Below are 14,879 nucleotides of genomic sequence, written 5' to 3'. Positions count from 1 at the left end.
CAGCATGTGAGCAAAAAAAATTGTTGCATAACCGAGGTTCGTCTGAGCAAAGGCTAGGCTACTAGGCTTTTCCTAGGTATATTATATGCAGAGTGACCCCACATCTCTACACAACGCCTAGGGATCAGGCCGCTCTGAAAGGGATTGTTCGTCGACGATTCGAACTGCTCGTCGTTCATTACGGTCAAGTGGAAGGAGCTGGTACTGCCCTGCGATTCTGTAACTCACTTCACGAACTCACACAGCGGTTTTCGCATCGGCGGTCGCTCTCAAATCAGTCGTGAAGCAGTCATTTTATGATTTGGCATTCTGATAAACAATAAACTACAAGCTCCCACCTTTTCAGAATGCCAAATCATAAAATGACTGCTTCACGACTGATTGGAGAGCGACCGCCGATGCGAAAACCGCTGTGTGAGTTCGTGAAGTGAGTTACAGAATCGCAGGGCTGGAGAGCGGAATTTGCGGTTTAAAGAGTTTGAAACGATGGCCCGTAATGAAGTACCGTCTTGCCTTGCTAGCACACGAAGCATTTTGGTGGCTAATTTATCTGTATCTGTTACATGACCATTTGTCTATCTAATAGGCAAGTAGGTGATCCAGCGCCTGTCGTCAACTTTTTGGGCCAAAGGCAAGCTGGTTTCCTCACGACGTTTTCTTTTATGAGAGTCGAGGATTGGTAATAAAAATGCACTTTTTTGGGAGGGGGTTTAATTGAAGCAATGAAACAATTTCGCAAATTAATATAAGAGGAGCTAACTTATATACACAACCTTTGAATATATTAAAAATCTTTGGTAATTGCAAAGATGTTTAATATTTACAAATATTAAATTATATTAACATATTTGTAAATTTCAACGTCATCATTATCTGTGTCTTACGCTAAGAGCTCACGAGGCCGCCCGCAAACTTGGCGGCTGATTATCGCAATATGGGCGGTTGCAAGCAACGTCGCCCGCCAACTAGGGATTGCAATCCGGAAAAACGGATCCGGTAATCCGGCGGATCCGGCATCATTTAATGGTTACCGGATCCGGTACCAATATACCGTATCCGAAGACCGGATCCGGTGCTAGCGGTTATGGCAAAATGTGGCCTTTTCGGCCGCAGGCTATATTTGCAGCTGTATTAGAAGTCGTTTAGCTGATGACACAATTAACAATATTTGTTTTCTACGATCTTATTTTCAAAATCAATATTAATTTTCTTTTAATACTTATATTTTTTTACAATTATTACTTAAAATAATTATTTATCGTAAGTTGATTAAACTAAAGAGTTCTAAACTCATTATTGTGATAATTTTTGCCATTCATTCGTTCGACAGATTCATCAAATCATGATGGTATCTGTCATAATCATAAATACCTATAAGACTTGTTTGTTAGCATTCTCAAATACTTTTATAATGATTTGATCTCATTTCAGTTAATTACGTAAGGTTAATTGTTTCTATTAGATATTATAGTTACTTGATAATTAATATTGTTACTTATAAATTGATCTATCTGTGAAAGTGAAATCTAGAAAGACTGAGCTACTCGTTACGCCGTAAAATTATTACTAGTTACGTACACTACTAAATTTTAATTGTTTTCTTGTTGTCTATTTGTCTTAACATTGGTTACGAAATAAAGTCGATTTTATATATTTGTGATTTATTTTTTATAAACTACCTACATATAAGTGCAGTGACACTTGATTAACTCACTTATTTTGTACTAAAAAGCGAAAATCATCTTGATTTAATCAATCCGGTCGGATCCGGTCGGATCTGGCCGGATTGATGGGAATCCGGTCGTATCCGGCCGGACTGAAAATGACGCCGGATTGCAATCCCTACCGCCAACCGACCGCACAGCGCGCGGGAGCTACCCGCAAACGCGCCCGCCGGTACCAAGATGACCGCCGGTGCTGCGGGACCCGCAAACAATCGCACACGCCGCGGGTGTAAAACGTGTCGTGAAATGTGATTGAATTTTTGACATAAATATCTGTATTCTACAAAGGCTGCGGGCCCGGAACCGCGGCGGGCGCGGGTGCAAACCGCTTCGTGAGTTCTTAGCGTCATACATTACACGGATAATCATAACGTAGTATAAAAAAATTTCGGAGACTTATCTACTATATACAGTATTACTACTATATTTACATTACTCTCTTATAAGTTAAAACATGGAGATCTCCTGGCATTTACACCTTATATATTAATTATTTTTACAAGCATAACATCTGATGAACCTATCTTCCAAATAGTTATAAGTACATCAGACGTTTATTTATTTTTTTGTATTTTTTCATTTATATATATTTTTTTGTATTTCATTTTATTTAAAAATCTATGTATTTTAGTAATAAGCTAATTTGTACATATATTATGTCCAAAGAGCGGTGCTATGACCCTTTGAACGTCTCTTATAATTTATAATGGTAGTGAATCTGCTTTCCACAATATTTTAAATATTACAATTTCGGGCGGGCTGTCAGAATTGCCTGCTAAGGTCTCGGTGTAGCGTGGGTATAGTCATATAAGCCGAAATATACACATAACTACAAGCGACAGATATAGTGCGCACTAATGCTAAGTGATAAAAATATTTAAAAACGATACAGTGATATACAATAATTTCCTTAACTATTCAAATATTGAGATCCGTGCGTGGCCTGTTATATAAATATCTATATATTTCAAGTCTGATTTAAGCGTATCTAGCTATTAATTTTTTTTACGTAACTTTTTTAAACTTTTATATTTTTTTTACATTTATTTTTTTGAAGTTTTTATATTTTTTTTATTAACACGTTTTATTATTATTTTTTATTTTTTTTACATTTTCTTTCGTTTATTATTATATTTCGTTCAACTAAGCAAATCACTCATCCGGATCTTAATCTATTGAGTTAACGATAAAGCGTATCACTAAGGCGTTATTTGGTATATGTAAAAATTTAGAAATAAGCCCAAAACTTATACCGGTAAATTTTGTGATATAAATGCATATAAACCTTATAATTTCAATAAAAATTTACGATTCAAAAGCATAAGTAGACATCTAATATTTTTGGAAGACCGATTGGAATGATCTATGTTGTTAAAATTTTGTTAATACTAATCCAACAATGACACAACTAAACTTAACACAAAATTGAAATTATGAGTAAGAATCAACAAATACTCTTCTGAGGTATTAAGTCTAGAAATATCTAATATCTATTGCAAGCAATCTTCAATTATCCTTAAATATTCTATATACACATATATATACACGATGCAAGGCAAAACTGTGATACCTAGATGTTCATATATTCGTCATTTAGCCGCTATTTCGTATAACTAAATAACATTATTTTTGTATTTTGCGTTTTTAATTATTAATTTTTTTTTTGTTTTTTAGATTTTTTTGTGTGGTATTGTTGTAGAGATGATTGGACAAATTAAATCCAACAATGTAATTAATAATAATATTAATGCCTAACAGATTTAGTCTGGAGCAAGGAATATGCTAATGGAGTAATAAGAAAGCTTTACTGAGAACTTCGGAAGACGTCAGTGGAAAACTGGAGTAATGAACATCTACTAAAGATATGGAATAAACAATTACGAAGCCTATCCTTATACTAACAACAATGACAATCTAATTAGAGGCCTTGTTATGTTAAGAACTAAAAATAAAAAATATTGATACACGAAATAAATAGTATACGATTTTTTCGTAATTCGAATGCGTAATCTATACCGACCTCATCAAAGATATATAGTTTACGCTGCGAATTAATAAAAAAATAGAGGCACGGTGGAAAAAGTCTCCAATTAAAGTGTTTCGTTTAAGGCGTCTCGATGGTATTAATATATAACAGTATTTAACAGCTTTAATAAATATATCTTCTGATTCTACGTCGGTGTGTATATATGTGTATAGAGACCATACATGATGCAAGGCAAAACTGTGATACCTAGATGTTCATATATTTTTCATCTAGCCGCTATTTCGTATAACTAAATAACCTTATTTTTGTATTTTGCGTTTTTAATTTTTTTTTGGTTTTTTAGATTTTTTTTTTTTGTATTTTTTATTATTATGAAGAATTATAAATTATACCTAGCAAGTTTTCCATTGATCTCTACTTCGTTTAAGGACTATATATAATATGTATTATTTCGGTTTATTGCGAATAAAAATTAATAAAGATTACGTGATCAAACATAAACTGCAGTCAAATATCTAAACATATAAACGAATTTGTAATCTAATCTAGTCATAGCATACTTTTGAACTAATTGAAAAATGCGACTTCAGTAGTAAGAAAATAGGAACCTGTGCTATTGCTGTAGAGATGATTGGACAAATTGAATTCAAAACATAATTAATTACAATATTAATGCCTAACAGATTTAGTCTTGAGCACGGAATTTGCTTACGGGGTAATAAGAAAGCTTTTCTCAGAACTTCGGAAGACATCAGTGAAAAACTGGAGTAATGAACATCTACTTAAGATATGGAATCTAACCTATAGCCTATCCTTATACTAACAACAATAACAATCTAATTAGAGACCTTGCAATGTTAAGAACTAAATTTAAAAAATATTATTACACGAAATAAATAGTATACGATTTTTTCATAATTTGAATGCGTAATCTATAACGACCTCATCCAAGATCTAAAATTTACGCTGCGAATTAATAAAAAAATAGAGGCACGGTGGAAAATGTCTCCAATTAAAGTGTTTCGTTTAAGGCGTCTCGATGGTATTAATATATAACAGTATTTAACAGCTTTAATAAATATATCTTCTGATTCTACGTCGGTGTGTATATATGTGTATAGAGACCATACATGATGCAAGGCAAAACTGTGATACCTAGATGTTCATATATTTTTCATCTAGCCGCTATTTCGTATAACTAAATAACCTTATTTTTGTATTTTGCGTTTTTAATTTTTTTTTGGTTTTTTAGATTTTTTTTTTTTGTATTTTTTATTATTATGAAGAATTATAAATTATACCTAGCAAGTTTTCCATTGATCTCTACTTCGTTTAAGGACTATATATAATATGTATTATTTCGGTTTATTGCGAATAAAAATTAATAAAGATTACGTGATCAAACATAAACTGCAGTCAAATATCTAAACATATAAACGAATTTGTAATCTAATCTAGTCATAGCATACTTTTGAACTAATTGAAAAATGCGACTTCAGTAGTAAGAAAATAGGAACCTGTGCTATTGCTGTAGAGATGATTGGACAAATTGAATTCAAAACATAATTAATTACAATATTAATGCCTAACAGATTTAGTCTTGAGCACGGAATTTGCTTACGGGGTAATAAGAAAGCTTTTCTCAGAACTTCGGAAGACATCAGTGAAAAACTGGAGTAATGAACATCTACTTAAGATATGGAATCTAACCTATAGCCTATCCTTATACTAACAACAATAACAATCTAATTAGAGACCTTGCAATGTTAAGAACTAAATTTAAAAAATATTATTACACGAAATAAATAGTATACGATTTTTTCATAATTTGAATGCGTAATCTATAACGACCTCATCCAAGATCTAAAATTTACGCTGCGAATTAATAAAAAAATAGAGGCACGGTGGAAAAAGTCTCCAATTAAAGTGTTTCGTTTAAGGCGTCTCGATGGTATTAATATATAACAGTATTTAACAGCTTTAATAAATATATCTTCTGATTCTACGTCGGTGTGTATATATGTGTATAGAGACCATACATGATGCAAGGCAAAACTGTGATACCTAGATGTTCATATATTTTTCATCTAGCCTCTATTTCGTATAACTAAATAACCTTATTTTTGTATTTTGCGTTTTTAATTTTTTTTTGGTTTTTTAGATTTTTTTTTTTTTTGTATTTTTTATTATTATGAAGAATTATAAATTATACCTAGCAAGTTTTCCATTGATCTCTACTTCGTTTAAGGACTATATATAATATGTATTATTTCGGTTTATTGCGAATAAAAATTAATAAAGATTACGTGATCAAACATAAACTGCAGTCAAATATCTAAACATATAAACGAATTTGTAATCTAATCTAGTCATAGCATACTTTTGAACTAATTGAAAAATGCGACTTCAGTAGTAAGAAAATAGGAACCTGTGCTATTGCTGTAGAGATGATTGGACAAATTGAATTCAAAACATAATTAATTACAATATTAATGCCTAACAGATTTAGTCTTGAGCACGGAATTTGCTTACGGGGTAATAAGAAAGCTTTTCTCAGAACTTCGGAAGACATCAGTGAAAAACTGGAGTAATGAACATCTACTTAAGATATGGAATCTAACCTATAGCCTATCCTTATACTAACAACAATAACAATCTAATTAGAGACCTTGCAATGTTAAGAACTAAATTTAAAAAATATTATTACACGAAATAAATAGTATACGATTTTTTCATAATTTGAATGCGTAATCTATAACGACCTCATCCAAGATCTAAAATTTACGCTGCGAATTAATAAAAAAATAGAGGCACGGTGGAAAAAGTCTCCAATTAAAGTGTTTCGTTTAAGGCGTCTCGATGGTATTAATATATAACAGTATTTAACAGCTTTAATAAATATATCTTCTGATGCTACGTCGGTGTGTATATATGTGTATAGAGACCATACATGATGCAAGGCAAAACTGTTATACCTAGATGTTCATATATTTTTCATCTAGCCGCTATTTCGTATAACTAAATAACCTTATTTTTGTATTTTGCGTTTTTAATATTTTTTTTGGTTTTTTATATTTTTAATTTTTTTTGTATTTTTTATTATTATGAAGAATTATAAATTATACCTAGAAAGTTGTCCATTGATCTCTACTTCGTTTAAGGACTAGATATAAAATGTATTATTACGGTTTATTGCGAATAAAAATTAATAAAGATTACGTGATCAAACATAAACTGCAGTCAAATATCTAAACATATAAACGAATTTGTAATCTAATCTAGTCATAGCATACTTTTGAACTAATTGAAAAATGCGACTTCAGTAGTAAGAAAATAGGAACCTGTGCTATTGCTGTAGAGATGATTGGACAAATTGAATTCAAAACATAATTAATTACAATATTCATGCCTAACAGATTTAGTCTTGAGCACGGAATATGCTTACGGGGTAATAAGAAATCTTTACTCAGAATTTCGGAAGACGTCAGTGGAAAACTGGAGTAATGAACATCTACTTAAGATATGGAATAAACAATTACGAAGCCTATCCTTATAATTACAACAATAACAATCTAATTAGAGACCTTGCAATGTTAAGAACTAAATTTAAAAAAATATTGATACACGAAATAAATAGTATACGATTTTTTCATAATTTGAATGCGTAATCTATACCGACCTCATCCAAGATCTATAGTTTACGCTGCGAAATAATAAAAAAATAGAGGCACGGTGGAAAAAGTCTCCAATTAAAGTGTTTCGTTTAAGGCGTCTCGATGGTATTAATATATAACAGTATTTAACAGCTTTAATAAATATATCTTCTGTGTGTTGTAGGCACATTGAACACGATCCGCGAGAAAGAATATTATACAAAATATAATTTATGTTCATAAAGACATCGAACTTTGCAGCTTTGTCTCTAGGTATTCACACAACTTGGGAGGTAACTGAACCGCACTAAAGGAGCAAGAAACCAATGTAGGTAAACTATGAAATATTAGGCCAAATCTTAAATTATTGGCGAGTATGTTAGCTAATGGATATTAAAAGTACTTAATAAGGGCTAAATCGAGGGTGTAAAAATGTCGATGTCGCGACCTTTTCCTAACCTAACCGAATAATCTAACTTACATTACCGATATATGAGGTAGTCCGAATCCAACTTATTCGTATGAGGCAACAGTGGTTTATTGCTTTTAAATTTTAGAGGTATTTATTTTCAATAGACTTAAATGAGGTATGTTTTCTCTTCCTATGCCATCGTACGTCGACTAACCGCTATCAGTGTTTGATTTATATTGCAAGATGTTGTAAATGATACGGTCTTAATTAATTTTGCTAGCATTCATTGTATAGAAGGTACACGGAACTAGGCGACTTTATGCAAATGAACTTTAGCAAATTTTATTTAAACCGACCACGCCTTTTTGCGCGCCTAACGAATCGAAATAGCAATCACTGACAACGACCACTCGCAACGACCATTCGCACGCCCCTACCAGGCTTCAGATTTTATCAGAACCTACAACTACAAGAAACAGGATTCGAACTAACTAACGAAGGCGATTATAGGTTAAAATTAAGTACGAAGACGAAGATTTAGTAGTGACTCAAAGAGGTCGAAAGGCAGAAATAAAAATGTAATAAAATAAAATCTACGCAAATCTATAAATTTAAATTCTATCTTATTATTAATTAATCCTACACGTTAAGGCAGTAAAGGCATCACTACACTTAACTACCAAACGTACATACTTACAAAAAATATAAATTTCAACCAATCTTACTTTAGAAGTTAATAAATAATTGTATAAAAAGGTAAAAATATTGCGTTTCAATCAGTATTCCGTATTGTAAAAAAAATTACGGGGATGGAAAAAAATTAATGGGATAAAAACATAATAAAGGACATGAAACCAATTAGAATGGGATACAAAAATATTAAGAGGATTAAAAAAAATTAATCGGATAAAAAATAATGAAGGGGATTAAAAAAAAGGAAGGGATAATAAATAAACAAATATATAAAACTAATTTAATGACAGTAAATTATAATTGCAAATTAAAACATAAACAAAAAATCTAAACGATCCATCTCGACATACAATACTAACCATGGGCACTGGAGCTTAACAATGTAATTGTGATTCTAATTACAATCATATCGGTGCAATATCGATAAAATAAATCTAACTAAAAAACATATTCGTAATATATCATAACGATGGAACTTCCAATATGCAAGCTGCAAGATGCATACGTGAAGTAACTAATGCTTTTGTTTCAAACTGAAAAGAAATAGAGACACAGTGCCATGGTTAGTCCATCACCCCAGGGTGATCCTTCGTGAAGCAAAGCAGGTTTCAGGTGGCCACTTCTTCATTTCCCGCTTCGAACTCCAGCTTGACGTCGTTATTTAGACCCTCGACATCTACTTCGTTCTCAGGGGCGTTTAACATGTTCAGTGTCACCTGCAAAAGTAAAAATATATCGATTGGCATATTGTTATATAGCTTTTTTTAAAAACCCGAACCAACCGTGCTCCGTGTACTGCAACTGCTCCGATGGAGCCAGAGCACTAACCTCTATATAATACGCTGGACCGGTTATACTAATATTTGTGCCGATTTGAATATCGCCATATTAGCGCTGAGAGCAGATTTATCAACGCTATTTACCCAACTACCAATAGAGGGATAGTACTAACTGCTTACAACGCTAACATTTTAATTTTCATATCTATAGAAAATTACGACTTCTAGCAATTACACCTCGTAATTTAGATATAGCGCTTAAGTGGAGAAGTTACAGGAAAACGGAGCACGTAGTAAATCCTCTGTTTCTAAATTGGTTGTTATTATATTTTCATTTTAAATTGAAAAAAAATTTCAATTTAGAATTATATAAGCTTGTAGTGGTTTTGTTAGTCCTATATACCCAATATGATATATAATTCGACGGGTTTTGTTATGCATATGGAACCTGTCAAGTGTTGAGGCAAGAAACCAATAAAAACCAACTCGACTACACTACTAAAAAATAGCCCAAGACTTCATAGTTTCAATATAAAAGATAATTTTCTACAAAACTTAAAATTTCCAATATGGTACCAATGTCCGCTTTAACAAGTTACTTTAGCATTATACAATTAAAGCCAGGATATTCCAGCGCTGATGCCTTGTGGGCGATAGGTTATTAGCCTAATACGACTCTCGTATGTCAAACTCAATACGTTTTTAACATAGACAAACTTAGCCATACGTCTCGATTCTTACCCTAAATACCATAAGAAATTTTCATATCACTTGTGATTAGGCCAAATTGGCTGTGCCCTAATCTTTTAATCAATCAAAACATTTAAAGAGGGTTCTATTTAAGTAATAAAATGTTCTCCTAATTTGTAAAATAATACGGAATATCCTGCTATTAATTCAGTTATCGGCAATGTCTAGCAGTGATAGCTGCAACTTACGTATACGTGTACGTACGTAAAAAGAAACAGGGCTTACGCTAGTATCTATCAGTACAGAACAGATGTACTGTATTATTTCTTACCCATTAAATTTGCATATTATTAACAGTACCTTAGCGGTCCCCGCTAGACTTGCCGCAAGGTAGTCATAGCATATTACAAGTTTTAACATGTAATGTCTAACATATAAAGCACAAAAATAAAACTGAAGGTAAAATTTCTAAATAGCACACAAAATAAACTCCTTTTGTTGTTGAGATTTTTAACATATTTTAAATTTTAATTACTTACATTCATAATTTAAGTTAAACAATAGTTCGGTTGTAATAAGAAATTAATATGCATTATTAGTTAAATAGTTACTATAATGCACCATTACACCTACTTTATTTTACACGATTTGTAAATGTAAAAAGTATTCCACAAAGAGAATCTTACCCCTGACGTGCTTAATATAATTTTCACAACGTCGTTTTTACTTTAAACCCCAAAATTTTAGTTTATCTTAGCGATTTTGTCTTTGCGTTTGCTAGATACATATTTTATTCAAATAATTTTATATTTTTTGAAGGCAATTAGGAGTATAAAATGCGCATGCATGAGCCGTGTGACGCGTAAGCTAAATAAAATTCAAACTTCACTAACTTAAAAAGAAAAAAAAATAGCGTGATTTAAATTAGTGAAGATTTGAACCTCGGCGTTCTTTCCTAATATGTTCGGTCGAAGGAGGCTCAGGGACGACACTACCTGTGTTGTTTGTGGTACGTTGTTCACTGAGTTGCTAACCTGACGTACTGGTATACCTGCGTCCTCGAAAGCCTTCTTTTTTAGTGTTGTGCGGATTTGAGATCTAAAATTTTAGAAACACTTTCATTATTAAACGGTATGTCATTCGGCTAGCCTAGCAAATTACATTACATTTAGGACAGATATTTTTTACCAGTAATCAAAAGCTAAATAATCGGCTTTAGTATTATGGACTAAAGATAGAGTCTGTGCGAAAAGAGAACCATCATGAGTTTTTTGGGTAAGATTCAGTAACGACACTTGTCGGGGACTGACGGTATGTCAATTCATTACGTAACATCACGTGGCATTTATACATATTTGTCATCCATTACGTTTTTGACATAGGAGAGTCACATTAGCCCTAAGTATTATTTCCGATTGTCACCATTATGGAATAAATTACCTTTATTGTTATTTTGACAACCCTGTTACGTCATTATAGTTCAACTGTAATCATCTAGACACTTAATGTAAAAAAAAAAAATATAAGTATTATATTAGTACGCATAATCGCGACACCGGTTCGCTTTACGCATAGACATAGAGTCTGAGATACTAAAAAAACTTATTTTGCTTTACTATGGCCCAGAGAAAGAATAAGGACGCATAGGTTTATTGATATTTTTTTTTGCTTTGAAATATAGTTTTACAAAGAAATAAGTTTTTCATGAATTACTGTTAAGATTTTAATTGTAGCGATTAAATGGTTTTGATTTAAGTAGCGTCGATTATAAAACCAGTATAGTCACTACAGGAAAACTACGAATTCGGATCCATGGTACCAACAAAATGATCAAAGCCAAATCATATTTTTATCATTTAACCTTTACTTACACTGTTCTGCTCTTGATGTGCTGGCTGAGCTTATTGAGATCGACGGCAAAACGGTGGACGCAAGACCGTAGCATCTCAATTTCTTCTTCCGTCCATTTGCCACTGCAAATTAATATATAATTCTAAGAACAAACAAGTCAAAATAATTTTCAACTAATAACTGCCTAGGCCATTCAGCATCGATCTGTCAAACGCACTGACAAAATGGTGTTATTGATTTTAATTACTATTATTTTTTGTAATACCAGCAAAGAGGGACATGTCCGAATACCCAATTGAGCTTTTACTTAACTTCAATTTATCAAATAAAAAAAAATTTGACACGGCCATCTAAATAATTTATTGATTATCTCTCATTACCTCCAGATTGATATGAACAAGCCTAAAGGCGAAGGTGACCTGTAAAAGTGACTGACTAGGATACAGACTTACCCTGGTTGTGAATCTCCGACTGGATGTAACAGCATCGTCATTTCCGACAACTTATTGAACGCACTGCCTGCTTCACGAAAGATCTCCCCGACCTGAAAAATTCAGTTAAATAATGAGCATGGATATTCATGCATCTAATATTAAGTACGTAAGTAGTAAGTCCTTACGTTAGACATTGTTGTATTAATAACAAGAAAATAGCAAAGTGTGTTGCTTAAGGCCCAGGATTGATATGTTAGATATGGATCGGCTCGCTCTTTCCCGAAGATTCTCTAATCGGTAACGCCCATGCGCCAACTGGAACGCATGCGCCGTGACCAATTCGTGTTATCGATTAGCTTCTTAAATAGCTATGGCTGGGCGTATCCTAGGGGTATAACAGCGCCCCCTATGACCTAAAAGGTGGGTCTGTTGCTAAGTCGTGATGGCCTATTTTGTTAGGACATCTAGGCACCAACATTTTTTTTATGGGACAAGGGGCAATTTACAGTGCGAAAAATAAATTGCATCTATGGATACCTACAACTGATAGAGTCTTACAAGGTCGTGGCCGATTTGAAAAATCGTCTAATATCATCGAAGCGTTTAGGAAAAACCTTTATCAATATAACAAAAAATATAAAAGTACCAATAAACTGTCTAAACTGCCAAAGAAGTAGAACTTGTGTAATTTTTCAAAATCTCTCTATCTAAAGGATTAATTGAAGTTGTGAACGGAACGATCTTTGGCTAGTTAAACGAATGTGTATTGTTATAATGATTTAAAATTCTTTATTAACGGCGAGTTAAATTAGATGGGCGGTGTTCTGATAATCATTCAAGATTTTACGACATGTAAGTATATGGGTATAATGGACCACTGCATTCTATAGGTTCTATAGTACGTCAGGGCTAGCGCATGCGCTGTAATGACAATCAATACAGCTGCATCGGATTATATTTTTTCGGAAATTGAGCCCACCCAACACGATATAATTTGAAACTTCGCCAATATATTATGAGATCGCAAATAAGTCTTTAAAAAACTATATGAACAAATGCATAATTATTGGTAGTTGAATAACTGTCTAAAAAAACAGTACTAGAAGTATTGGCAAATCTATACCTGTTGCTTGCCTTACCTTACAAGCTTAACAATAACAACAAAGGAATAACATTTATGGCGTCTTACAAAAAATCAATTTAAAAACAAACGAAATTATCACAAAGCAAACGAGGCAAAACTGTAGATATATATTCGCAACACGATTATTCATAAAGCCCGCTGGTAAAATACAACTCAAAGACTTATAAAAAAAATTACAAAATAAAAAAGCGTACAAAAGAAAGACAAATATACTTTCAGAGCAAAAGTCGCCGCACTTACCATTTCCTATTCCGTTTGTAAGAGTGTCTTAGAAAAATAAAGATAGAGAATAATGAATTACTATGAAAAAATAAGCGGAAACAAATAACACAACTGTTCACAACTGAAGGCACATTGTAACTGAGCTAAAATTTACTGCATAGTGCATCGAGGTCTATTTAAAGAAAAATCAATACTAGGTTTCCTAGGAGCTACCAATCAGAGGCATTGCCGTCAGTGCATAGCAACATAACGAAAACTGCATCGATAATTCCCGGGTCTGCAGCTACACGTACTTAGGACCTATCACTTATATGACGATATAGCTATAGTTTGTTATAAATATTATTAATAAATAAAATATATTACGAAATTTATTTTATTATATTTATATGATATCCTCAATAACCTCAGTCCCTTCTAGAGAAATGCATGTATTATTATATATGTTTTTTCTTTTTTAAATTAGATACGAAGACGTAAAAAATAAATAAAATATTTGGCCTATTTTATACACTCTCGGGAACTAACGGATCACTAAATACAATTTGGAAATAGTAAAATGCGTAATCTGTTTACTATTCCATTTATCTATGTATATATAAGAAAATCGTGTTAGTAACCGATTTGGCTGAAAAGTGGTATGGGTAGCGTAGACCCAGAAGACGGACAAAGGATATTTTTTATCCGGTTTTCGTGGGACGTAACAAAAAACGTGGCAAAACGCAACAAACAAATTATTAAAATTTATCAGTCATCAGTCTAGCTGTTCATATTTTGTTAAAAAAAAATATCCAATGATAACTCGTGACAAAATCTACTTTTAATAATTAAGGAACAGTCCATGTCGAATACTTTATTCAGGAGTTTTCATTTGTAAACACCTTTTAAGATTTACTAAATCGTATCTAAGATTTACGTAAGAAATGCTGGAAACTGACAGCGTATTGTTATGGGTCAAGCGATGATAGCGATATATCTGCAATTTGCTTTGCGTTTTCTCCTCCATTGTAACTATATCGAAAAATGTTTATGAAATTAAAAAAATGTTAAATTTCTATTCCACAATTCAAATCAATTATTTATTATAATGCATTAATCGTTTTGTATATAGGTATATATCATTATACTGATGTGCTGAGCCTAACAAACATCACATCTACTAAATCGCTGACTAAAATTTAATATTTAGTGGCTCACAGATTACATCATTGTATTTAAATAGAAAAGCCTTTTGTGAACGTCGTTAATGTTACGGTTTAAGTGTAAAATTTAAAGTAAAGACTTATTAAC

The 14,879-nt window shown here is 32.4% G+C and overlaps 1 protein-coding gene across 3 annotated transcripts; it reads right to left on the bottom strand.

Moving 5' to 3' along the window:
- Positions 1-8,735: 8,735 nt before the first annotated feature.
- LOC125062179 (chromatin complexes subunit BAP18-like) lies at positions 8,736-13,756 on the bottom strand. 3 transcript variants are annotated; one of them, XM_047667885.1, is made up of 5 exons: positions 13,608-13,756; positions 12,242-12,333; positions 11,810-11,911; positions 10,880-11,036; positions 8,736-9,185 (listed from the first exon to the last, which is right to left on the bottom strand). In XM_047667885.1, exons 1-5 carry the CDS (start codon positions 13,608-13,610, stop codon positions 9,078-9,080), a joined length of 462 nt encoding a protein of 153 aa, XP_047523841.1. In that variant the 5' UTR covers positions 13,611-13,756; the 3' UTR covers positions 8,736-9,077. The 3 variants fall into 3 exon arrangements, with proteins under 3 accessions (XP_047523841.1, XP_047523840.1, XP_047523842.1); XM_047667884.1 differs by lacking the exon at positions 13,608-13,756 and adding an exon at positions 12,409-12,432; XM_047667886.1 differs by lacking the exon at positions 13,608-13,756 and adding an exon at positions 12,409-12,432 and having other exon boundaries at positions 10,934-11,036.
- Positions 13,757-14,879: the final 1,123 nt, after the last annotated feature.

This window comes from Pieris napi, chromosome Z (assembly GCF_905475465.1).
Source record: "Pieris napi chromosome Z, ilPieNapi1.2, whole genome shotgun sequence".
NCBI lineage: Eukaryota > Metazoa > Arthropoda > Insecta > Lepidoptera > Pieridae > Pieris > Pieris napi.
The sequence above is the reverse complement of the archived record's forward strand: the minus strand, read 5'-3'. Positions and strand labels throughout refer to the sequence as shown.

Excerpts from the sequence above, each read along its gene's own strand:
- LOC125062179 (XM_047667884.1), bottom strand. Across the intron at positions 11,037-11,809 it reads CACATCAAGAGCAGAACAGT|ATCTCAAATCCGCACAACAC; the intron begins GTAAGTAAAGGT and ends CTAAAATTTTAG. Across the intron at positions 9,186-10,879 it reads TATTAGGAAAGAACGCCGAG|GTGACACTGAACATGTTAAA; the intron begins GTTCAAATCTTC and ends TTACTTTTGCAG.